The sequence below is a fragment of the Somniosus microcephalus genome, chromosome 22, assembly GCF_052327205.1.
Source record: "Somniosus microcephalus isolate GS21.2 chromosome 22, FLI_Smic_1.0, whole genome shotgun sequence".
In the NCBI taxonomy this organism is placed as follows: domain Eukaryota; kingdom Metazoa; phylum Chordata; class Chondrichthyes; order Squaliformes; family Somniosidae; genus Somniosus; species Somniosus microcephalus.
The window spans coordinates 49,017,886-49,042,052 of record NC_141008.1 but is presented as its reverse complement, the minus strand read 5'-3'; the positions used below and the strand labels follow the sequence as shown (position 1 = coordinate 49,042,052).

The window sequence follows — 24,167 nt, the reverse complement described above, 5'->3', positions numbered from 1 at the left end:
TTGAAACGTATAAAATTCTAACAGGGCTAGACAGACTGGATGCAGGGAGGATGTTTCCCCTGGCTGGGGGGCTCTCGAACGAGAGGTCACAGTCTCAGGATACAGGGTCGGACATTTAGGACTGAGACGAGGAGAAATTTCTTCACTTAGCGGGTGGTGAACCTGTGGAATTCTCTACCACAGAATGCTGTGGAGGCCAAGTCACTGACTATATTTAAGAAGTAATATATTTAAGTAGAAAGATTTCTAGACACAAAAGGCATCAAGGGGTATGGGGAGAGAGCGGGAATATGGTATTGAGATAGAGGATCAGCCATGATCATGTTGAATGGCGGAGCAGGCTTGAAGACCGAATGGCCTACTCCTGCTCCTAGTTTTCTATGTTTCTATGACCCCTTATTCTGAAACTATGCCCCCTAGTTCTAGATTCCCCCACGAGGGGAAACATGCTCTCAGCATCTACCCTGTCAAGCCCCCTCAGAATCTTGTTTCAGTAAGATCACCTCTCATTCTTCTAAACTCCAATGAGTATAAGGTCCAACCTGCTCAACCTTTCCTCATAAGACAACCCCATCATTCCAGGAATCAACCAAGTGAACCTTCTCTGAACAACCTCCAATGCAAGTATATCCCTCCTTAAATAAGGAGACCAAAACTGTACGCAGTACTCCAGGTGTGGTCTCACCAACGCCCTGTACAGTTGTAGCAGGACTTCCCTACTTTTATACTCCATTCCCTTTGCAATAAAAGCCAACATTCCATTTGCCTTCCTAATTACTTGCTGTACCTGCATGCTAACTTCTTGTGTTTCATGTACGAGGACCCCCAGATATCCTCTGTACCGCAGCATTCTGTAGTCTCCCTCCATTTAAATATTTTGCTTTTCTATTCTTCCTACCAAAGTGGATAACCTCACATTTTCTCACATTATACTCTGTCTGCCAAATTTTTGCCCACTCACTTAACCCACTCACTTAACCCATCTATATCCCTTTGCAGACTCTGTCCTCCTCACAACTTGCTTTCCCACCTATCTTTGTATCGTCGGCAAATTTGGCTACAGCACACTCGGTCCCTTCATCTAAGTCATTAATATGGATTGTAAATAGTTGAGGCCCCAGCACTGATCTCTGTGGCACCCCACTAGTCACAGTTTGCCAACCTGAAAATGACCCATTTATCCCGACTCTCAGAAAGTTAGCCCATCCTCTATCCATGCTAATATATTACCCCCAACACCATGAGCTCTTACACAACAACAGAAAATGCTGGAAACACTCAGCAGGTCAGGCAGCATCGTGGAGTGTGTTTCAGGTCAATGACCCTTCACCAGTTCTGACGAAGGGTCATCGACCTGAAACGTTAACTCTGTTTCTCTCTCCACGATGCTGCCTGACCTGCTGAGTGTTTCCAGCATTTTTTTGTTTCAGATTTCCAGCACCTGCAGTATTTTGCTATTGTACCATGAGCTCTTATCTTGTGCAGCAACCTTTTATGTGGCACCTTATCGAATGCCTTTTGGAAATCCAAATACACTACATCTACTGGTTCCCCTTTATCCACCCTGCTCGTGACATCCTCAAAGAACTCTAATAAATTTATCAAACACGATTTCCCTTTCATAAAACCATGTTGACTCTGCTTGATTGTATTATGATTTTCTAAATGTCCTGCTACTACTTCCTTAATAAGGGATTCCAGCATTTTCCCAATGACAGATGTTCGGCTAACTGGCCTATAGTTTCCGGTTTTCTGTCTCCCTCCTTTCTTGAATAGGGGCATTACATTTGTGGTTTTCCAATCCGCTGGGACCTTTCCAGAGTCTAGGGAATTTTGGAAGATTACAACCAATGCAGCCACTATCTCTGCAGCCACTTCTCTGAAGACCCTACGATGCAGGCCATCAGGTCCAGGGGGCTTGTCAGCCTTTAGTCCCATTAGTTTGCCTAGCACTTTTTCTCCAGTGATTGTTTTAAGTTCCTCTCTGCCTTTCGCCCCTTGATTTCCACTATTACTGGGATGCTTTTAGTGTCTTCTGCCGTAAAGACAGATACAAAATATTTGTTCAAAATCTCTGCCATTTCCTTGTTTCCCATTATTAATTCCCCAGTCTCATCCTCTAAAGGGACCAATGTTTACTTTAGCTACTCTCTTCCTTTTTATATAGTTGTAGAAGCTCTTGCTATCCGTTTTTATATTTCTTGCTAGTTTACTCTCAATCTATCTTCTCCCTCTTATTTTTTAGTCATCCTTTGCAAGTTTCTAAAAATTCCCAATCTTCTAGCCTACCACTAATCTTCGCAACATTGTATGCCTTTTCTTTCAATTTGATACCCTCCTTAACTTCTTTATTTAGCCACAGATGGTTCATCCTTCTCATAGAGCCTTTCTTTCTCACTGGAATATATCTTTGTTGAGAGTTATGAAATATCTCCTTAAATGTCTGTCACTGCTGATCTACCGTCTTACCTATTAATCTATTTTCCCAGTCCACTTCAGCCAACTCTGTCTTCGTACCATTGTAATTGCCTTTAAGTTTAAGACACTAATTTCAGACCCAAGATTCTCACCCTCAAACTGAATGTGAAATTCTATCATGTTATGATCACTCTTCCCTAGAGGATCCTTTACGATGAGATCATTAATTAATCCTGTCTCATTGCACATTACCAGATCTAAAATAGCCTGTTCCCTGGTTGGTTCCACAACGTATTGTTCTAAGAAACTGTCCCAAATACACTCTATGAACTCGTCCTCAAGGCTACCTTTGCCAATTTGATTTGTCCAATCTATATGAAGATTAAAATCGCCCACGATTATTGCAGTACCTTTCTTAGGTGCCCCCATTATTTCTTGATTTATATTCTGTCCCACGGTGTAGCTACTGTTAGGGGGCCTATAGACTACTCCCACCAGTGACAACTTTCCCTTATTATTTCTTATCTCCACCCAAACTGATTCTACATCTTGATCTTCCGAGCCAAGATCATTTCTCACTACTGTACTGATCTCATCCTTGTTAATACAGGGAGTGGTTGAAGCGAATAGTATAGAGGCATTTAAGGGGAAGCTAGACAAGCATATGAGGGAAAAGGGAATAGAGGGTTATGCAGATAGATTTAGATGAGGAAAGATGGGAGGAGGCTCATGTGGAGCATAAACGCCGGCATGGACTGGTTGGGCCGAACAGCCTGTTGCTGTGCCGTATATCTTGTGTAAAACAGAGCTACCCCACCTCCTTTTCCTTTCTGCCTATCCTTCCGAAATGTCAAATACCCCTGAATATTCAGTTCCCAGCCCTGGTCACCTTGCAGCCACGTCTCTGTAATGGCCATCAGATCATACCCATTTATTTCTATTTGTGCCGTGAATTCATCTATCTTGTTACGAATGCTGCATGCATTCAGATAAAAAGCCTTTAATTTTGTCTTTTTACCATTTTTCCCTACTCTGACCCTATTTGCTGGTGCACGCCTATGCTTGTACGCTCTGTCCCTTCCCGTCACACTCTGGTCATCATTACCCCTATCACTACCTGCGCTATTGTCTTGTCCTTTCTCTTTAACTTTCTAAGTTTCCCCTCACTATTTAGTTTAAAGCCCTATCTACAGCCCTAGTTATTCGACGTCAACATGCCATTAAGTCAACGGATACAGAAAAATTCGTGAATTTGATAAGACTGACAGAAATCAGATAATCTCATAGACTTCTGGGTCCCCCACCTACCCCCCTCAACCTGCTTTCCTGAGGTCCAAGCACCTTGCTCTATTTAATTTCACTAACGACACTACCCTAGGTACAACAGACTGGAGCACCTCATCATCTGTGCTCGGAAATGCACTTTTTTAAAAAACTGGTGACTTCGGGCGAGGGACATGAATTTGCATATTGTGTAAATTTCCCGTAACAAGTTCCCATTTATGCAGCTCATCCAATTGTTTAGTGGGTAAATGCAGCGGGTCATACATTTCAGAAGACCCCAGGTTTAATTCCCTGTTTATGCTAAGTAAGCTGCTGTCAGTGAAAGCTCCGGCTCAGCATTTAGTTCTATTTCTTTTGTTGTTCCCCACTTCCCTTTGCTCTTTCTAAATGCTGTTCACCTGAATTATCTTCCTGCTCTGACAAAGAGTCCACACCGCAAACATTAACTCATCCGCTCTCTTTCCAGCAACTGCAGTTTTTTGCTTTTCGTTTTTCGGGGAGCGGGGAGGGTGTTGGAGTTGAGGGGTCACTAAAGTTGGCCTCAGTGTTGCTCAGATTTGAAGGCAATGCGGGGGCGGGGGGTAAATGCCCGACAGAGTCAGTCACTCATTCCCGACTCCTATCCAGTGACTGCTGCTGGAAAGGTGGACTGCAGCAAGGCTCGGCTGCGATGCTCTCTACAGTCCAATTGCCTGCCGGCACTCGCTGTCTAGGTGCATGCATGAAGACTGGGCACTCGGGTAATGCACTGGATGACTCCAGCGCCAAACAGAACTGTACCCCAGCCTGACTTGGCACCCTGAGAAGAAGGGGAAGAGGGAAATAAAGTCTCAATTCTGCAGACCAACAACCCATGAGACAGCAGGAACCAGCACGAGCGGCTCAGGAACAGTTAAAAACCTTTTAAATTAAATTATTAAGACAGTCAGGATGTCTCACTGGTAGCGATGCATTAGTGAAATTTAATTTATTGAGCAGCTAAATCAGGTCGTCATTCTCAGAAGTAAAACCAACCCCCTCACGCAGTGCTGCCAGGATAAATATGCTCTTGTATTCAGTTATCACAATTAGACACATTCTAAACAAGAGCAGGACATCTTTCGCAGATTGTTCAATCTGTCTTGCTCAACCAGTCGTTTACAATGGGCAAAGATTCTAGTTGTTAACTAGTCACCACCAAATCAAGCATTCACAAGGTTCACCATTAAAGGAAAGGGCAAGAATTAGGATGTACAATACTGCTGGCGAGCTGTTTTTATCCTGGTTTCGTGCCGCACCAGTGGGTGGGCGCAAGGTTCGAGGAGTCAAAGTAAACTCGCTGGATTTGCAAACACAGAAGACCTCGTACATCTGGGGGTTCAGCTTTAAGGTTGTCACCCACAGAACCAGAAACGCTTTCCTCTCCTGTACGGGGCATGTTCCCTCAATCCATGCTGCGCTACTACCCGATTAAAATCCCAGAGTGCCTCACATTGCAACATCTCTGCTGCCAGTTTAAAACCGATGCATTTGGTCCCAACTTCATCCCCAACCCTCACCCACAGAGAACGCCAGAAAACTTGATGGAAAGGCTGTGCTGTAAACAGTAAAATCTTCTATCGGGCACTAAAATTATACAGAAATAACACTGCCCCCTCACCAAGGCTGGGGTGGGCTACTGTGGCCTTGATAGCAAAACGTTGGAAGACTATTTGACCGTGACGGGTCATTACACTGTGGTAAGCATCAGTCAAGGCTGGCCCTGTACGTACGTACGTACGCGCACACGCTCTCTCTCTCTCTCCCTCCCCCAGTCGGGCCAAGATCAGGAGTGCGAATTCCAGCCATTTTATACCTTGCTCGTCCAGTCCCTTTGCTACATTCCACCCCCAACTAGAATGTATGCCTTCTACCACCCTAACCGAGATCAGCAAACTCAGCACAGAGCAATGATTGAACTCAGGACCTTGCATCGTGTTGAGCCGCTCATTGACTAAATTTGCTGGGCCAGCAAGTCAATCATTTTTGGAAGAGGCTACATCAAATACACACATTTAAACCCCGGGGCAGCCCTTCCATGATTCACTGACCGAGGTTAACATTTCAAAACCCAGATCGTTCATTATTCCAACTCGGCCAATGCACACAATGCCAGGACACAGTTATACTTCTGTACCGAGCCGAGTCACGGCAGGGCAAACTTCAGAACGTTTTTGTTTGTAAATGTCCAGGGCTCCGGGATTCAAGTTTACAAACAGCAACTTCCCAAATGAAACAGCCTGGTCCCCCGACCAACAGGTCCTAGGCTTGCCTGAACGTTTAGCCATGAACTACTGTAGCCACACCGAGTGTGTTATTGGAGGCAGTGAGCTACAGTGTGAAAATGTGGAGCCAATAAAAAAAACCGTTGCTGTCTCATCAAGGTCTTCTCACAGCCCTTCTCTGTAACCTTCTCCAGCAACCCCCCGCCCCCGAGATCTCTGCGCTCCTCCAATTCTGGCCTCTTGAGCATCCCCGAATTTAATGTGTGGCTGAAAAGTCCTTTTAAATACAACCAAGCAACGCTCCACGATTGGCAGCAGCGGACGGGCCTCATCTGCATCCTGTCGGCGAGCTCAACGATTGCTGACAGGCAGCTCATCAACTGGGCGGGGGAATCCAGCAGGACGAGGGACTTCAGGGCTGTGAGGAAGCTGGGGTTGTTCTCCTCCGAGCAAAGGCGGTTGAGGGGAGATTTAATGGAGGTGTGGAAAATTCTGAGGGGTTTTTGATCGAGCAAATAAAGAAAACCTGTTTCCAGTGCCGGGAGGGTCGGTAACCAGAGGACACAGATTGAAGGTAGTTTACCGGAAGAGTCAGAGGCGAGATGGGGAGAATTTTTTTACGCAATAAGTTATGATCTGGAAATGGCACTGCCAGATTCAATAGTAACTTTCAAAAGGGAATTGGATAAATACTTCAAGGAGGAAAAAATTGCAGGGCTGTGGGGAAAGAGCAGCAGGGAGTGGGACTAATGGGAGAGCTCTTTCAAAGAGCCGGCACAGGCACGATGGGCCGAATGGCCTCCTTCTGTGCTGTAAGATTGTATGATTTGTATTGTAATCGCTCCACCATTGGCTGCCTGGACCCTAAGCAATGTTCCCTTTTAGCTGCACGGCACTCTGGCACAGCCAGCTCACCGGCTCTTAAATGGGAAAACCTGCGCACCCAAAAAAAATGAAAAGGAACACTGGCCCCGAGCTCTGGAATTCCCTCCCTAAACCTCACGACCTCTTTCCTCCTTTAAAGACGCTCCTTAAAACCGACCTCTTTGACCAAGCTTTTGGTCACTTGTCCTAACATCTCATGCGGCTTGGTGTCAGATTTTGTTTGATAATCGCTCCTGTGAAATACCTTGTCATGTTTTACTACATTAAAGTCGCCACATAAATGCAAGTTGTTGTTGTTGGTGAAAGAAGCATTGGCACCAGTTAATGGAAAGTGACTTCACATCTCCAACCTGGTTGGTTAACATTTTTTGCCACATTTACTACCTGTTGGTTAACATTTTTTCTCCCTCCTAAAGTCAGACCCATTGCTGGTATATATTTCCGTAGCCTGCTCCTGCACCTGGCCAATATTGATCCCGCAACCAACATCCATAAAACAAATTACGATGGCCAGGAGTCTTCCCCCCGCACGACTGACCCTTTCTCCCGCTTGCAGAATTCCCGTTCTACCTGGACCCCTCCCCCTGGCCTCTTGCCCTCTCTAGGTCTTTTCATCGCTAACTGCCGCCGTGACATCGGCCGTCTCCATTTCTCTGCTCCCCTCACTCACTCCAACCTACCTCCCTCTGAACTTGCAGCACTCCATTCTCTTAGATCCCACCCTGACATTGTCATTAAACCCGCTGACAAGGGCGGCGCTGTTGTTGTTTGGCGAACTGACCTCTACCTAGCGGAAGCTGAACGCCAACTCTCCGACACCTCCTCCTACCTCCACCTGGACTATGACCCCACTACCGAACATCAAACTACCATTTCCAAGACTGCCACTGGCCTCATCTCCTCTGGAGATCTTCCCCCCGCGGCCACCAACCTCATAGTTCCCCAACCCCGCACAGCCCGCTTCTACCTCCTTCTCAAGATCCACAAACAGGACTGCCCTGGTAGACCCATCGTTTCAGCCTGTTCTTGCCCCACGGAACTTATCTCTTCCTATCTCGACACTATCTTTTCTCCCCTTGTCCAGTCTCTTCCCACCTACATCCGCGACTCTTCGGACGCCCTCCGCCACTTTAACAGTTTCCAGTTTCCTGACCCCAACCGCCTCCTTTTCACCATGGACGTACAATCCCTCTACACCTCCATCCCCCACCAGGATGGCCTGAGGGCACTCCGCTTCTTCCTTGAACAGAGGCCCGACCAGTCCCCATCCACCACCACCCTCCTCCGCCTGGCTGAACTTGTTCTCACATTGAACAACTTCTCCTTTAACTCCACTTATTTCCTCCAAATCAAAGGTGTTGCTATGGGTACCCGCATGGGTCCTAGCTATGCCTGCCTTTTCGTGGGATATGTGGAACACTCTTTGTTCAGCTGGGGCAGTCGGAAGAGCAGGAGGCCAGTAACTGGTGAGTTTAAAAGCTCACCTTTCGCGGGCTTTTTCTTTCACAGCTGGTGCAGTCGGGAGAGCAGGAGGCCAGTAACTGGTGAGTTTAAAAGCTCACCTTTCGCGGGCTTTTTCTTTCACAGCTGGGGCAGTCGGGAGAGCAGGAGGCCAGTAACTGGTGAGTTTAAAAGCTCACCTTTCGCGGGCTTTTTCTTTCACAGCTGGGGCAGTCGGGAGAGCAGGAGGCCAGTAACTGGTGAGTTTAAAAGCTCACCTTTCGCGGGCTTTTTCTTTCACAGCTGGGGCAGTCGGGAGAGCAGGAGGCCAGTAACTGGTGAGTTTAAAAGCTCACCTTTCGCGGGCTTTTTCTTTCACAGCTGGGGCAGTCGGGAGAGCACTACAGTGTAGTGTCTCCCACCCTTCCACCTCCTCTAACCTTTTAGGGGTTAGGGGAAGTTGAAAAGGTAGGTTCAATTTATTTTATTTCAGGAGCCTAACCTAGGTGGAAAAGGTTCCAGGACAGGAGGCGGCAGTGAAAATACAACACCAGAAAACAGGTAGGTGACTGGTTGGTGAGTACTTTCACAAACTTATTCTAAGTAGAATTCAATAATTAAGCTAAATCGTAGTAAATAAAAGGGTATTGTAAGGGTTAAGTCATGGAAGGGCAGCTCGGACCCGTGTCATGCTCCTCCTGTGCCATGTGGGAAATCAGGGACACTGTCCCCGACAACTATGTGTGCAGGAAGTGTGTCCAGCTGCAGCTCCTAGCGGACCGCATGGCGGCGCTGGAGCTGCGAATGGACTCACTCTGGAGCATACGCGATGCTGAGGATGTTGTGGATAGCACAGTGAGTTGGTCACACCGCAGGTAAAGGCTAGCTCAGACAGTAAATGGGTGACCAAAAGGCAGGGTAAAGGCAGGAAGGTAGTGCAGGAGTCACCTGCGGTCATCTCCCTCCAAAACAGGTTTACCGTTTTGGGTACTGTTGGGGGAGATGACTTATCAGGGGAAGGCACCAGCAGCCAGGTTCAGGGCACCATGACTGGCTCTGCTGCACAGAAGGGCGGGAAAAAGAGGGATAGGGCTATAGTGATAGGGGATTCAATTGTAAGGGGGATAGATAGGAGTTTCTGTGGCCGAGACCGAGACTCCAAGATGGTATGTTGCCTCCCTGGTGCAAGGGTCAAGGATGTCTCGGAGCGGGTGCAGAGCATTCTGAAGGGGGAGGGGGATCAGCCAGTTGTCGTGGTACATGTAGGTACCAACGATGTAGGTAAAAAGAGGGAGGAGGTCCTACAAGCTGAATTTAGGGAGTTAGGAGCTAAATTGAAAAGTAGGACCTCAAAGGTAGTAATCTCTGGATTGCTACCAGTGCCACGAGCTAATAAGTTTAGAGAGAGTAAGATAGATAAGCTAAATACGTGGCTTGAGCAGTGGTGCAAGGGAGAGGGATTTAAATTCTTGAGGCATTGGAACCAGTTCTTGGGGAGGAGTGACCTGTACCAAGGGGACGGTCTACACCTGAACTGTGAGGGAGCCGATGTCCTCGGGGTAATATTTTCTAGGGCGGTTCGGGAGGATTTAAACTAATTTGGCAGGGGGATGGGAACCTAGGTAGTGGAAAAGAGGGAAGTCATATGAAGTCAGAAATAGATGGTAGAAAGGTGAGAAGCAATAAGCAAAGGAGAGAAACACAAAGGGCCAAACTAATTCATAATGAGAGTGTGAAAAAAGCAAGCCTGAAGGCTTTGTATCTTAATGCTAGAAGCATTAGGAACAAGGTGGATGAATTAGTTGTGGAAATAGAGGTAAACAAGTATGATTTGATTGGGATTACAGAAACGTGGCTGCAGGGTGGGCAAGGCTGGGAACTTAACATCCAGGGATATACAATATTTAGGAAGGATCGGCAAAAAGGTAGGGGAGGTGGGGTAGCATTGCTGGTAAAGGAGGGGATTAATGCAATGGAAAGGAAGGATATTAACTCGGATGAAACGGAATCTGTATGGGTAGAAATGAGAAATAGCAAGGGGAGGAAAACGTTAGTGGGTGTGATATATAGGCCTCCAAATAGTAATATGGAGGTGAGGGAAGGCATAAAAAGGGAAATTAGAGAAGCGTGCGATAAGAGCACAGCTGTCATCATGGGTGACTTTAATTTACATATTGATTGGACTACCCAAATTAGTAAAAATTCTGAGGAGGAGGAATTCCTGGAATGTTTTCGGGACGGTTATCTGGACCAATATGTCGAGGAGCCGACTCGAGATCAGGCCATTTTAGACTGGGTATTGTGCAATGAGAAGGGACTTATCAGCAATCTTCTTGTACGAGGCCCCTTGGGTCAGAGCGATCATAATATGATCGAGCTCTCAGTCGAGATGGAGAGTGAGGAAATTGAATCAGAGACTAAGGTCCAGAACTTAAATAAAGGGAATTACGAGGGTATGAGACGGGAATTGGGTAAGATTGATTGGGTGGTGTTTCTGGGGGGATTGACAGTGGATAGACAATGGCAAGCATTCAAAGATAGAATGGAAGAATTCCAGAACATGTTTATACCGGTTTGGCATAAAAATAAACCTAAAAAGGTGACTCAACCGTGGATAACGAGGGAAATTAGGGACAGCATAAAATCAAAAAAAAGGGCGTATCAACTGGCAAAAAAAAGCACCAGACCGGAAGATTGGGGGCAGTACAGGATACAGCAAAAGAGGACAAAGGGATTAATCAGGAAGGGGAAAATAGAATACGAAAGTAAACTTGCAGCAAACATAAAGACAGACTGCAAAAGCTTTTATCGGTATATCAGGAGGAAAAGACTGGTAAAATCCCAAGTCGGTCCCTTGCAGTCCGATTCGGGAGAATATATAATGGAGAATAAGGAAATGGCAGACCAATTAAACTCATACTTTGGTTCTGTATTCACAAAGGAGGACACAAATAACCTCCCAGGAATATCGGCAAACATAGGGACTAATGAGAGGGAGGAGCTGACAGAAATTAGTATCTCTAGGGATATGGTGTTGGGTAAGTTGAGGGGACTGAAGGCCGACAAATCCCCGGGGCCTGATAAACTACATCCTAGGGTACTTAAGGAGGTGGCCCTGGAGATAGCAGATGCTCTAAGGATCATCTTCCGGAACTCCATTGACTCGGGAACAGTACCCGTGGATTGGAGGGTAGCTAATGTTACCCCAATATTTAAAAAGGGGGGTAGAGAGAAAGCAGGGAATTATAGACCAGTAAGCCTTACATCGGTTGTGGGCAAAATGCTAGAGTCCATTATTAAGGATAAAATAGCGGAGCACTTGACAAATGGGGAAAGGATCGGACAGAGTCAACATGGATTTACAAAGGGTAAATCGTGTTTGACTAATCTGCTGGAATTTTTTGAGGAAGTAACTGGTAAAATAGATGGGGGAGAGCCAGTGGATGTGGTGTACCTTGACTTCCAGAAAGCCTTCGATAAGGTTCCACACAAAAGATTATCATGCAAAATTAAGGCTCATGGGATTGGGGGCAAAGTATTAACGTGGATAGAGAACTGGCTGGCGGATAGAAAACAGAGAGTTGGAATAAACGGCTCGTTTTCGGAGTGGCAGGCAGTGACCAGCGGGGTGCCGCAAGGATCTGTCCTGGGACCCCAGCTGTTCACAATATATATAAATGATCTGGATCAGGGAATTGGATGCAATATTTCCAAATTCGCTGACGACACTAAACTAGGAGGAGGGGTGGGCTCTGATGAGGATGTCAGGAGGCTACAGTGCGATTTGGACAGGTTGGGGGAATGGGCGGATACGTGGCAGATGCACTATAATGTGGATAAATGCGAGGTTATCCACTTTGGGGGTAAAAACAGGAGGGTAGATTATTATCTAAATGGCAATAGATTGGGAGATGGGGAAGTGCAGAGGGACCTGGGTGTTCTTGTGCACCAGTCACTGAAGGAGAGCATGCAGGTGCAACAGGCGATTAAGAAGGCAAATGGTATGTTGGCCTTCATATCAAGGGGGTTCGAGTATAGGAATAGGGATACCTTACTACAGCTGTACAAGGTGCTGGTGAGACCGCATCTGGAGTATTGTGTACAGTTTTGGTCGCCCCATCTGCGGAAGGATGTTCTTGCCATGGAAAGAGTGCAACGGCGATTCACCAGGCTGATACCTGGAATGGCGGGAATGACCTACGAAGAGAGATTAAATAGTTTGGGCTTGTACTCACTGGAGTTTAGAAGATTGAGAGGGGATCTCATCGAAACATATAAAATTATGGCAGGCCTGGACAGGCTGAATTCAGAGAGAATGTTTCCAATGGCCGGGGAGCACAGAACCAGGGGCCACAGTCTAAAAATAGCGGGCAAATCATTTAAAACAGAGATGAGGAAGAATTTCTTCACTCAAAGAGTGGTGAGCCTGTGGAATTCCCTGCCACAGAGGGCTGTGAAGGCTAATTCAATAAATATTTTCAAGAGAGAATTGGATATATTTCTGAAGGCTAAGGGGATTAAGGGTTACGGAGAAAAGGCGGGGACGGGGTACTGAACTGGTAAGATCAGCTATGATCTCAGACGAAGATCAGCCATGATCTCATTGAATGGCGGAGCAGGCTCGAAGGGCCGAATGGCCTACTCCTGTTCCTATCTCTATGTTTCTATGTTACTCAGGTTCCCTCCCTCACCTCTTTTTCCGATACATTGATGACTGTATCGGTGCCGTTTCCTGCTCTCGCCCCGAACTAGACAATTTCATTCACTTTGCCTCCAATTTCCACCCTTCCCTCACCTTCACATGGTCCATCTCTGACTCTTCTCTTCCCTTCCCTTCCCTTCCTCGACTTCTCCGTCTCCATCTCTGGGGATAGGTTATCGACCAATATTCACTACAAGCCCACTGACTCCCACAGCTACCTGGACTACACTTCCTCCCACTCCGCCTCCCGTAAAGACTCTATTCCATTCTCCCAGTTTCTCCGTCTCCGCCGTATCTGCTCCGACGATGCCACCTTTCACACCAGTGCTTACGACATGTCTTCCTTTTTCCGCAACCGAGGATTCCCCTCTACCGTGGTCGACACGGCCCTCGACCGTGTCCGTTCTATCTCCCGCACTTCTGCCCTCACCCCTGCCCCTCCCTCCCGGAACCACGATAGGGTTCCCCTTGTCCTCACCTTTCACCCCACCAGCCTCCACATTCAACGGATCATCCTCCGCCATTTCCACCACCTCCAAAGTGATCCCACCACCAAACGCATCTTCCCCTCCCCTCCCCTTTCAGCATTCCGTAGGGACCGCTCCCTCCGAGACACCCTAGTCCACTCCTCTATCACCCCCAACAGCCCTTCCCCTTCGCCTGGCACCTTCCCATGCAAGCGCAGGAGATGTAACACCTGCCCCTATACCTCCCCCCTTCCCACTGTCCAGGGTCCCAAACACCCCTTCCAGGTGAAACAGCGATTTACTTGTACTTCTCGCAATCTAGTATACTGTATTCGCTGCTCACGATGCGGTCTCCTCTACATTGGGGAGACCAAACGCAGATTGGGTGACCGCTTTGCGGAACACCTCCCTTCAGTCCGTAAGGGTGACCCGAGCTTCTGGTCGCCTGTCATTTTAATTCACCGCTCCATTCCCACTCGGACCTCACCGTCCTAAGCCTCTTGCATTGTTCCACGGAAGCTCAACGTAAACTCGAGGAACAGCACCTCATCTTCCGATTAGGCACTTTGCAGCCTTCCGGACTCAATATCGAGTTCAACAATTTCAGATCATAACCTCGGCCCCTATTACAATTTTACTTATTTTTTTTTTCCACCCCTTTGTTTTGGATTTTCCCTCGCCCCCCCTTTCCTTTTTTTCCTCTCTCCTACATGGCAGCTGTCTCCCATCCTGCCAGTACACTTCACACCTAATCTGAGCCGTCTTTTGTCTCCACTGTCCTATTACCATCTCGTCTGGTTTTGAATACCTCTTAATGTCTCTTTACTTCTTTTGTTCTATCGCAGCCCTGCCTTCGATCTATTTCATTTCCTTTCCAGTTTTGAAAAAGGGCTTCGACCCGAAACGTCGACTCTAATTTCTCTCCACGGATGTTGCCTGGCCTGCTGAGTTTTTCCAGCATTTTCTGTTGTTATTTCCATAAAACAAATTAATCTTCTCATTTATCTCAACTGCCGTCTGTGGGAGCTTGCTGTGCGCAACACTTGGCTGTCACATTTCCTACATTACAATGGTGCCTACACATCAAGACCGTAAGGCGACTAATGAAGTTTTAAAAAACAGAATGCAAGTTCTGAAAAATAAAGACATTTCAGGGAATTAAGGTGCAATTTAAGTGTGTTGGAAAAATGAACTGCGAATTATTCTGATGGTTTAAAAGGCAGATTACATCTTTACTATCCTCCCTATTCATTACAGGCTCCCACTGGCAGCTGAACAAATGTAAGTTCCTTTGACAATTTGTCTTAATTATTTGCCTAACTTGTTTGAAATTTATTTTATTGCTGGTAATCATGTAAAACAGTCCCAGATAACATCCGAACAAAACTATTCAACTTAACAGAACTGAATATGCCATTGGCTTAGTGTCTTGAAGCCATTAAGTTACTCAACACATCCTTGAGAAAAAATGTGGTTGGATCTAGAGTTTCAAAACCAGGATCCCAGTCTAACCATTAGCGCTGGTTCTCAGGAGATCAATACTAGATTCATGGAACGAACAGCAAAGTGGTGCAGTGCTGAGGTTATTGTCTGCACTCTGCACTTCTCCAGGGCAGTGATCAGGAACCCACCATATTGCTGCAAACCCATCGCTGTGCCCTGCTGGCTCCCCAATGCATTGCCCCACTGCCTCGCCCACTGTCCACGATAGGGTATAAACAAAGAATACTGGCGGTTTGGAAGCCCCGCTGAAGGGCTGTGAGTAAAGGCGTTAATCAGACAGTCGCGGGTTTCGTCTCCACTCTGCGCTCAGCCAGCTGATCTCAGGTAGGACAGAGGGTGGGCCACTCCAACTGGGCTGAACACCTCGGCCAAGATGAGGGAAAAAGCCAGGACTTCTGCTGTCAACTGCTATCCAGTCACCCCTGCTGCCAAGTGCAACATGTGTAGGCACTGGGTGAGAAGAACAACAACTTCTATCTATATAGCGCCTTTAATGTAGTGAAACGTCCCGCGGTGTTTCACAGGAGCGTTATCAAATAAAATGTGACACCGAGACACATAAGGAGCTATTAGGACAGGTGACCAAAAGCTTGGTCGAAGAGGTAGTTTTTAAGGAGCATCGTAAGGGAGGAGGCGGAGAGGTTTAGGGAGGTAATTTCAGAGCTGAGGGTCTAGACAGCGCAAGGCACGGCCGCCAGTGGTGGAGCGATTAAAGTCGGGGATGCCCAAGAGGCCAGAATAGGAGAAGCGCCGAGATCTCAGAGGGTTGTAGGGCTGGAGGCGGTTACAGAGATAGGGAGGGACAAATGCCATGGAGGGATTTGAAAACAAGGATGAGAATTTTAAAATCGTGGTGTTGCTTAACCAGGAGCCAATGTAGGTCAGCGAGCACAGGGGTGATGGGTGAATGGGACTTGGTGCGAGTTTGGACACGGGCAGCAGAGCTTTGGTTGAGCTCAAGTTTATGGAAAGTGGAAGAGGGGAGTGGACAGGAGAGCGTTGGAATGGTCGACTCTGGAGGTAACAGAGGCATGGATGAGGGTTTCAGCAGCAAATGAGCTGAGGCAGGGGTGGAGTCGGGCGATGTTACGATGCATTCATTGCTCTGTGGCAAAGCTTCAATGCATCAAACAGCTTTAAAAGTTCAACACAAGTTTGCTCCCGATCTGACAGTTCGCTTTGGCGCCGTCAACAGTGTTCAATTCTTTCCAAGATACTACATTTTTTTTAAACTTGTGTTTTGCCTTGACTGAAGACAACAGCTCAGGACACAGTACACAGTGGAGCTAGAAAGATGGATAGATCGCAATGGGAGCAATAAACTGGCAGAAGCAACAATCCCAGCTTTGTTTATTACAAGCAGGAATGATGACGTGTGTTAACAAGAAACAAACGATGATGGGATAGGATTAATAGTCGACCCTTACCAAACAAGGAGAAGTTACCAATTTTCCATATTTCTCCACAAAATCTCACTCGCTCATACATTCTGCACTACAGCACTGAATACAAGGGATGGACGAGTGTGGGGTGAATGAGCACTGACTGCTTTCAGTCACCAGTAATCAGGCGAGAAATGGGGGGGGGGGGGGGGGTAGGCCGCAAATAGGGAGCGTTGTACAATATCCCTGGCTATCATCATCGGAAAACCAGTCTGCTCGAAAGGAAATGGTATCTAGCATTCACTCTTCTGTTTGAATCGAAAAAAAACTAACATCCTTCACCCTCCTCCATCTCAAGCAACAATCTCCATTTAAACCCGAACTGGAAATACGACAGCCCAACCTCGCCACACCACACAAAGCTACTTTGAACGAGAGGAGACAGCAGACATTGCCCACTAGCTGACCATAGGAATTTGAAGTGAGTGTACAAGAGGCCAAAAACAGAACATTCTGTAAATACATGGCAGGTCTGTTAGCAGGAAAGGCGGGTTAAACTTCTCGGGTGTAAAGCTGCAGCAGAACGGAGTTCAGACAAAGGTGTCAGCACGGGCTCAGTGGGCAGCACTCTCGTCACGGGTTCAAGCCCCAATCCAGGGACTTGAGCACATAATCCAGGCCGACACTCCCAGTGCAGTCCTGCACCGTCGGTGGTGCCGGCTTTCAGCTAAGATGTTAAACTGAGGCCCCGTCTGCTCTCAGCTGGATCTAAAATCTCCCACGGCACTACTACCAAGAGGAGCAGGGGAGTTCTCCCCGGTGTCCTGATCAATACTTATCCCTCAATCAACATCGCCAAAACACAGATTATCTGGTCATTATCTCACTGCAATTTGTGGGAGCTTGCTGTGTGCAAATTGGCTGCCGCGTTTCCTACATTACAACAGTGACTACACTTCAGAAAATACTTTGTTGGCTGTAAAGTGCTTTGGGACGTCCTGAGGTGGTGAAAGGAGCTGCAGAAATACAAGTCTTCTCTTTGACAGTGGGTCACGGCCCGAACGGTAACCCGTCTTTGCTCCATCTCAGATGCTGACAATTCCTGGTTTTGTTCGTTTTCCAGCCCTCGCTGATTTTTCCTTTTTAATTATACGTCACAAGTGAGTTTCCCCATTTGCTATTCAATCTAAAAAGTTAAAACATGCAACAGATATGAAACTGAACACCTTCGCACAACTTCCAATATTTTGGTGCAAAAGTGATTTTTAAACTTAATGTCATGGGCTATTTTGGATAAATTCCACCCTCTTTCAATATTGCTATCAAATTGCCACAGTGACCTGCCTGACTTGTAGCCTTGGGTGATTCCCACTGCCCTCCCACTACACGCAGTTGCCAAGAGATGCAAATAACTGCAAAGGCACAGCTCTCCTCTCGAATTCAATGCCTCTACCCGGAGAAGCCCCACCCTCCCCCAGTCCTCGTCGACTAGCACAGATCAGATGGCATTTAAACGCTAATTTTATAAACGGATGAATCCAGGCTGGATCTATATTCTCTTCTTTACAGTGCATCAATCAGAGTTAACTTTACACATGACAGGAGGCTGCTATACACACGACAGGAGGCTGCTGTACACACGCCGATGAGATACAGCGAGCTAGAAGGAAACTCCCTTTGCAACCAAAGGGTTAATGAGCCAAGCCTTCGAGTGTTTCTTACATAAATAATACAGCAAAATCAGGAACTGAAGCTTTGCACAGTATTTAATAGCTTAAATGAATAGCACAGAACCCTAATCAGTACTATTTTATTTAATGGGAAAAAAATGTATTACACTACAATACAGTTCTCCATCCATCACCAGGTACACACCCTAACTAGTTCGCCAGTCGTCAACATACATGGTGTAAATAAAATCACCACTAAAAGGGAAACGTGTTATTTTTTCAACACAGATGTGAGAACAAAGCAAAATCTGAATTCAAGAGAAATTCTTGATTCTTTGTCAACAGCTTAACTCAAATCTATTAACATTTATTTATTTATTCAATTATTAACACAAAAAAAAATTGACGCGGGACTCAACCCTAAAAAAGATAAAAACGCAGGAAACAAAAAACCACTGGTCCAGTTCTTGATCCCTCCACCTCTGGCATTTAAACCTCTCACCAGGAAATCCAACAGAAGCATTTCAAACCCTCTTCCAAAAGTACATTTTATGTAAAGCAAATCAACATTTTAATATAAAAAAACCTCAAACTTCAACAAAAAACTTGATTAAAAAAACCATGAGAAATCAAGTTTAAAAATTAAAGAAACACTTTGATTACTTAGCATTTAATGAACGGAAAAATAATTTAAAGTATTTAAAAGGAGAAAAAGTTCAAGATTTAAGGCTGAAATGTTTTTTTAAATTAAAAAAAATTAAAGAAACACTTTAATTATTTAGCAATTAATATAGAAAAAGGAATTCACAACGTTTGAAGAGAAAAAGGTCCCAAGATTTGAAAAAAAAATGAAAAAAACAAAAATTAAAGAAACACTTTAATTATTTAGCATTTAATAGAGTAAAAAGAAATTTACAACGTTTGAAAAGAGAAAAAGGTCCCAAGATTTTTTTAAAGGCTGAAAAAAAAATTTGTTTTAAAAAAACTTTAATTATTTAGCATTTACTAGAGTAAAAAGGAATTTACAATGTTTAAAAGAGAAAAAGTTTTTTTTTAATGTTTTAATAGAAAAAGGCTAAAAACTGCAAAACCACCCCCTCCGATTGCCTGTTGTGGGTGAGCCTGAGGATGCGGCCTAGCTCCACAGGAGTTGAGTTCACTCCCACCTCACTGATTCCTTGCCCCGTTTTTTATTTTTAAAAGCCTTTTTTTTACCCCCCCCTCACATAACCCCCGGGGTAAATTTAACTCTTTCATTTTCCTCCCCCCACCCCACACACTTCCCCGGGGGGGGGGGGGGGGTTTACCTGACACCACCAGCGCCTCGTTGGGTCCCACCGTGTAACAATTGCCCATTTTCGCCGCTCCGACTTGTCCGTCTCGCCCGCTTCACAACAACAAGCGCAGCGGCCCGCCAGAGCGGGGCGGAAGTCGCCGCTCCTTTCCCTTTGCCCCGCACTGGCTGTCACACCGAAAGCGCTCCGCCTGCTGACACACACACACAATTCATGCTGCCCCGTTCCAATCCACTCCCCCCCTGCCAGTGGCTGCCACACCGAAAGCGCTCTGCCCGCTCACGCACACAGCTCATGGTGGTGCTGCTGCCCCCCAGTGGCTTTCCCAACAACAACAACTTGTCTTTATATAGCGCCTTTAACGTAGTAAAACGTCGCAAGCGCCTCATAGGAGTGTTATGAGACAAAAAATTTGACATCGAGCTACACGAAGTTTCATCAGACTGGTTCCTGGGATGGGGGAATTGTCCTATGAGGAGAGATTGTGTAGATTGGGCCTATACTCTCTGGAGTTTAGAAGAAGGAGAGGGGATCTCATTGAAACATATGGGATCTTATGGGCTTCATAAATAGACGTATTGGGTACAAAAGTAGAGAAGTTATGCTGAACCTTTATAAAGTGCTGGTAAGACCACAACTGGAGTATTGCGTCCAGTTCTGGTCACCACACTTTAGGAAGGATGTGAAGGCCTTTGAGAGGAGATTTGCCAGAATGGTTCCGGGGATGGGGGATCTTAGCTACAAGGACAGGTTGGAGAAGCTGGATTTGTTTTCATTAGAGCAAAGGAGGTTGAGGGGTGATTTGATAGAGGTGTACAAGATTATGACGGGTTTGAATAGTGTTGGATCCGTGATTCAGAGGATATGCTGTTATTAAATAATCACACGGATGCTGTACATTAACAATAAACAGGTCTTTACTGGAGGAGGGTAGTCTCAAGACAGGGGGTACAGAGGCATGCGCACAGCTTATATACCGGTGTGGTCACTGCCGGTACTACAGTATACAGGAACTGTAAAAGTGGTTCTGACTTAAAGGCACATACACTACAATTCCTCCCCTTTTAGATTAGTAATACCCCTAATATTCAAATAATAATTAACATTTCAACATGTACATTAAACAACAAAAGCCCATTTATAGATTCAGTCTTTGGGGCGGCTTCCGGACCCGTTCGGGATAGCGCCTTTCCGGAGGTTCTTGTTCTTGGTGCAGAGGCGATTCTGACCCCTTTTCATCGGGTAGTTCATCGGGTTCCACTGCTACTGGGTCTGAAGTAGATGCTACCGGTGTGTCGGGTTCATCCCCAGGTACTCGAGACATGGGGTTGACGCGTTCCTGTGACGCTAAGATCTGATCGACGTGGCATCTCACAATGTTCTCCCCGACATCCACTGTGTACATTAATGGCCCCTGCCTTGTACATATCGTCCCGGGTTGCCATTTCTCTGTTCGATAGTCACGGGCCAAGACTGGTTGCCCTACATTGAAGCTCCTTATCGGCTTCTCATTGATGTGCTGGAATTGTTTGTCCTCAACATTTCTTCGCACATTTGGTCTGAGCAAGTCCAGACGAGATCTCAACCTTCGGTTAAAGTACATCATGGCCGGGGTCTGGTTGGTAACTGTGATGAAATATTCCATTCATCACTCATTGGTATTCTCTGCCTGTGACTGTGGTTGGTTTCAGTTTCATTTCCCTTACCTCAGTTCCGTTTCCTCACCATTGTATTGTACTGTGTGTAGGGCTCCGCCCATACCTGGCCCCTATGTAAGCTGGCCCAGCCTGCATCACATCCAGTACGGCAGACCTCTGGATGGAAGATACCTCTCCTCTGTGTGTTACCTTCTAAGTCAATAAAAGCCTTGTTTTGTTTCGCTAACATCGAGTCTCGGATTTATTGAGGCACATCAGTAACTGCATGTGTCGCGTTTCGGTAGGCTAATAAGAAATTGTCCATCTTATGCTGTAGTGGAATTTCATCGTCGCACATGGCCTTTATCGCCTTCTTAAAGGTTTGTACGAACCTCTCAGCCAATCCATTTGTGGCTGGATGATACGGGGCGGATGTGTAATGCCTTACCCCATTCCGTCTCATAAATTTTTGGAACTCGTCGGACACAAACTGTGGTCCATTATCAGAGCAAATCTGCTCTGGCAAACCGTTTCTGGCAAATATGGTCCGTAGGACTGCAATAGTTTTCTCTGTAGTGGTTGAAGACATTTTTATCACCTCAGGCCACTTTGAATGAGCATCCACTGCTATTAAGAACATTGAGTCCATGAATGGACCAGCGAAATCAATATGCACCCGTTGCCATGGAGAGGAGGACCACTCCCATGGGTGTAGAGGGGCATGTGGTGGTGCATTTTGGACCTTCTGGCATCCTAAGCAGCTCTTAGTTAGGTCTTTGATTTGTTGATCGATTCCCGGCCACCACACATAAGCCCTAGCAAGGCTTTTCATTTTCACTCCCCCCAGATGACCTTCATGTAGCTCATTTAGCACTCTCTCCCTTAACTTGGGTGGAATCACCACTCTGGATCCACACATCACTGTCCCCTGGCATACTGACAGCTGTTCTCTTCTGGATGAGAATGCTGGCAACAGTGAGTCGCCATGAGTTGGCCATCCCCTCACCGTCAATTCATATACCCGCGACAGCGTCGGATCATTTCGGGTCTCCTTCTCTATATCCGCGTTTGTTACTGGCAATCGTTCAATTATTGACGAATAAAATATCTCGATAGGGTCCACTGCTGGTGCTTCCTCCACAGTAGGCAGTGGCAGGCGCGATAGCCCATCAGCGTTCCCATGCTGTTTCGTGCCTTTATATTGTATTTCATATTGATTCGCCCCTACAAACAGGGACCATCTTTGTAACCGCTGTGCAGTCATCACTGGAACGCCCTTCTTAGGATTAAAGATGGAGACAAGTGGTTGGTGGTCAGTCAGCAAGGTGAACTTCTGCCCATGCAGATAGTGGTTGAATTTTTTTTACTCCCCATACTAGGCTGAGGGCCTCCCTGTCAATCTGGGCGTAGTTGCGCTCGGCTGAGGTTAGTGACCGAGACGCAAAGGCTACTGGCCTCTCCAACCCGTCTGGGAATTTGTGTGACAGCACCGCTCCAATACCATAGGGTGATGCATCACATGCCAAATGAATTGGTAGTGCTGGGTTGAAATGGGCCAACACCTCTTTTGATGTGATCAATAATTTACACTTCTGGAAAGCTCGTCTACATTCGTCATCCCACTTCCGTGGTACCCCTGTTTGCAGTAGGGTGTTCAGTGGGTGTAATACCGTAGACAAATTTGGTAAGAACTTGTGGTAGTTTACCAGCCCGAGGAACGACCTCAGTTGTGACACATTTTCCGGTGCTGGAGCCTTGACTACTGCCTCAATCTTGTCAGGGGACTTACTTAACCCCTCTTCATCGATGACGTGGCCACAATGCGAGATCTGTTTCTGGAAAAACTCACACTTGTGGCGATTCGCTTGTAGCCCATACTCCTTTAATCTGGTGAGCACCTTCTCCAAGTTGGCGAGGTGATCACCGTCATTTTCGCCCGTGATCAAGATGTCGTCCAAATAACACTGGGTCCCTGGAATCCCTTGCAGGACCTGATCCATCGCCCTTTGCCAGATAGCCGGAGCTGAGGCTACTCCAAATACCAGCCAGTTGTATTGATAGAGACCTTTATGAGTGTTGATCGTAAGGTATTGTTTCGAAGCTTCTTCTACCTCCATTTGCAAGTACGCCTGGGCTAGATCAATTTTGGTGAAGCGTTTACCTCCAGATAGCGAGGCGAAAATATCCTCAATTCGTGGAAGCGGATATTGTACCGTGTGAAGGACTGGGTTCACTGTCACCTTAAAATCCCCACAGATGCGGACCTTCTTTGGTTCCCCAGGCGTATTACTCAACGACCTCTTCATTACAGGAATGATGGGTGTAGCCCACTCGCTCCAGTCCACTTTGGACAGTGCTCCTGAATGTTCCAACCCTTCCAGCTCTGCTTCAACAGCTGGTCTGATCGCATAAGGCACTGGTCTGGCCTTCAGAAACTTTGGGCTTGCATTTTCCTCTATTTTAATCATTGCTGTTATTCCTTTTAGTGTTCCTAGTCCCTCCTGGAACACTTCTTTTGCGTCAGTTAGCATTTTTGACAGTCGTCCAGGTGTGACGTCGTCATCCTTTTTGGCCTCAACCTTCAGTGCCTGTATGGAATGCCAATCTAATTGTATCTTCCAGATCCATTCACGTCCTAGCAGTGGTGGTCCTCCGTCTGGCAATACATATATATCCATTTTAGGTATTTCCTGGCCTTTATATGTCACTTTCACCCTTATTTTTCCTTTGGGGTAGACTTTTTGCCCCGTATACGTCTTCAAGACAATCTCTGTAGCTTTCAAGGGTATGTGTGAAAATAGCCGCTTGTAGTCTCTTTGATTTATGACTGTTAGAGCTGACCCTGTGTCCCATTCCATTTTCACTTGGACTCCGTCTATCTTGAGTGTAACCCAGATAGTCTGGTGATCCTCCATTTCGGTTACCTTATGTAGTTTCAGACAACCCAGCTCCTTGATTCCAGAGTCTGTGTCACTTTTCTGTTCGTCTGAACCACTGTCCATCACCTGGTGTACCTTTTTGTACTTCTCCTGTGGAGATTTCTTACTGTTGGTTTTCTTTCCAGACCTGCAGACTCTTGCTATGTGTCCTGCTTTCCCACACTGTCTGCACACTTGGTCCTTGAACCAACAATCTTTCTGGTCATGTGTTGTTCTGCCGCAGCGATAGCACTTCCCTGTTCCATAGGACATTTCATTGGTGCCATATTCTTGCGGTCTCCGTTGTATCTCTGCAGCGCCCC

General features: G+C 46.4%; 1 protein-coding gene across 4 annotated transcripts in view; it reads right to left on the bottom strand.

The window, feature by feature from the left end:
- The window catches only part of LOC147102289 (flotillin-2), a 140,716-nt gene extending 121,206 nt beyond the window's left edge, over positions 1-19,510 (bottom strand). For 3 of the 4 annotated variants that reach the window (XM_085964683.1, XM_085964685.1, XM_085964686.1), the window contains exon 1: positions 19,302-19,506. Coding sequence is in view for 1 of the 4 variants with exons in the window: in XM_085964685.1 (XP_085820811.1) it covers positions 19,302-19,350 (49 nt within the window). In the remaining 3 variants the exon portion in view is untranslated. Of the gene's footprint in view, positions 1-19,301 lie in introns of all 4 variants that reach the window. The other variant, XM_085964684.1, reaches the window with a different exon arrangement.
- Positions 19,511-24,167: the final 4,657 nt, after the last annotated feature.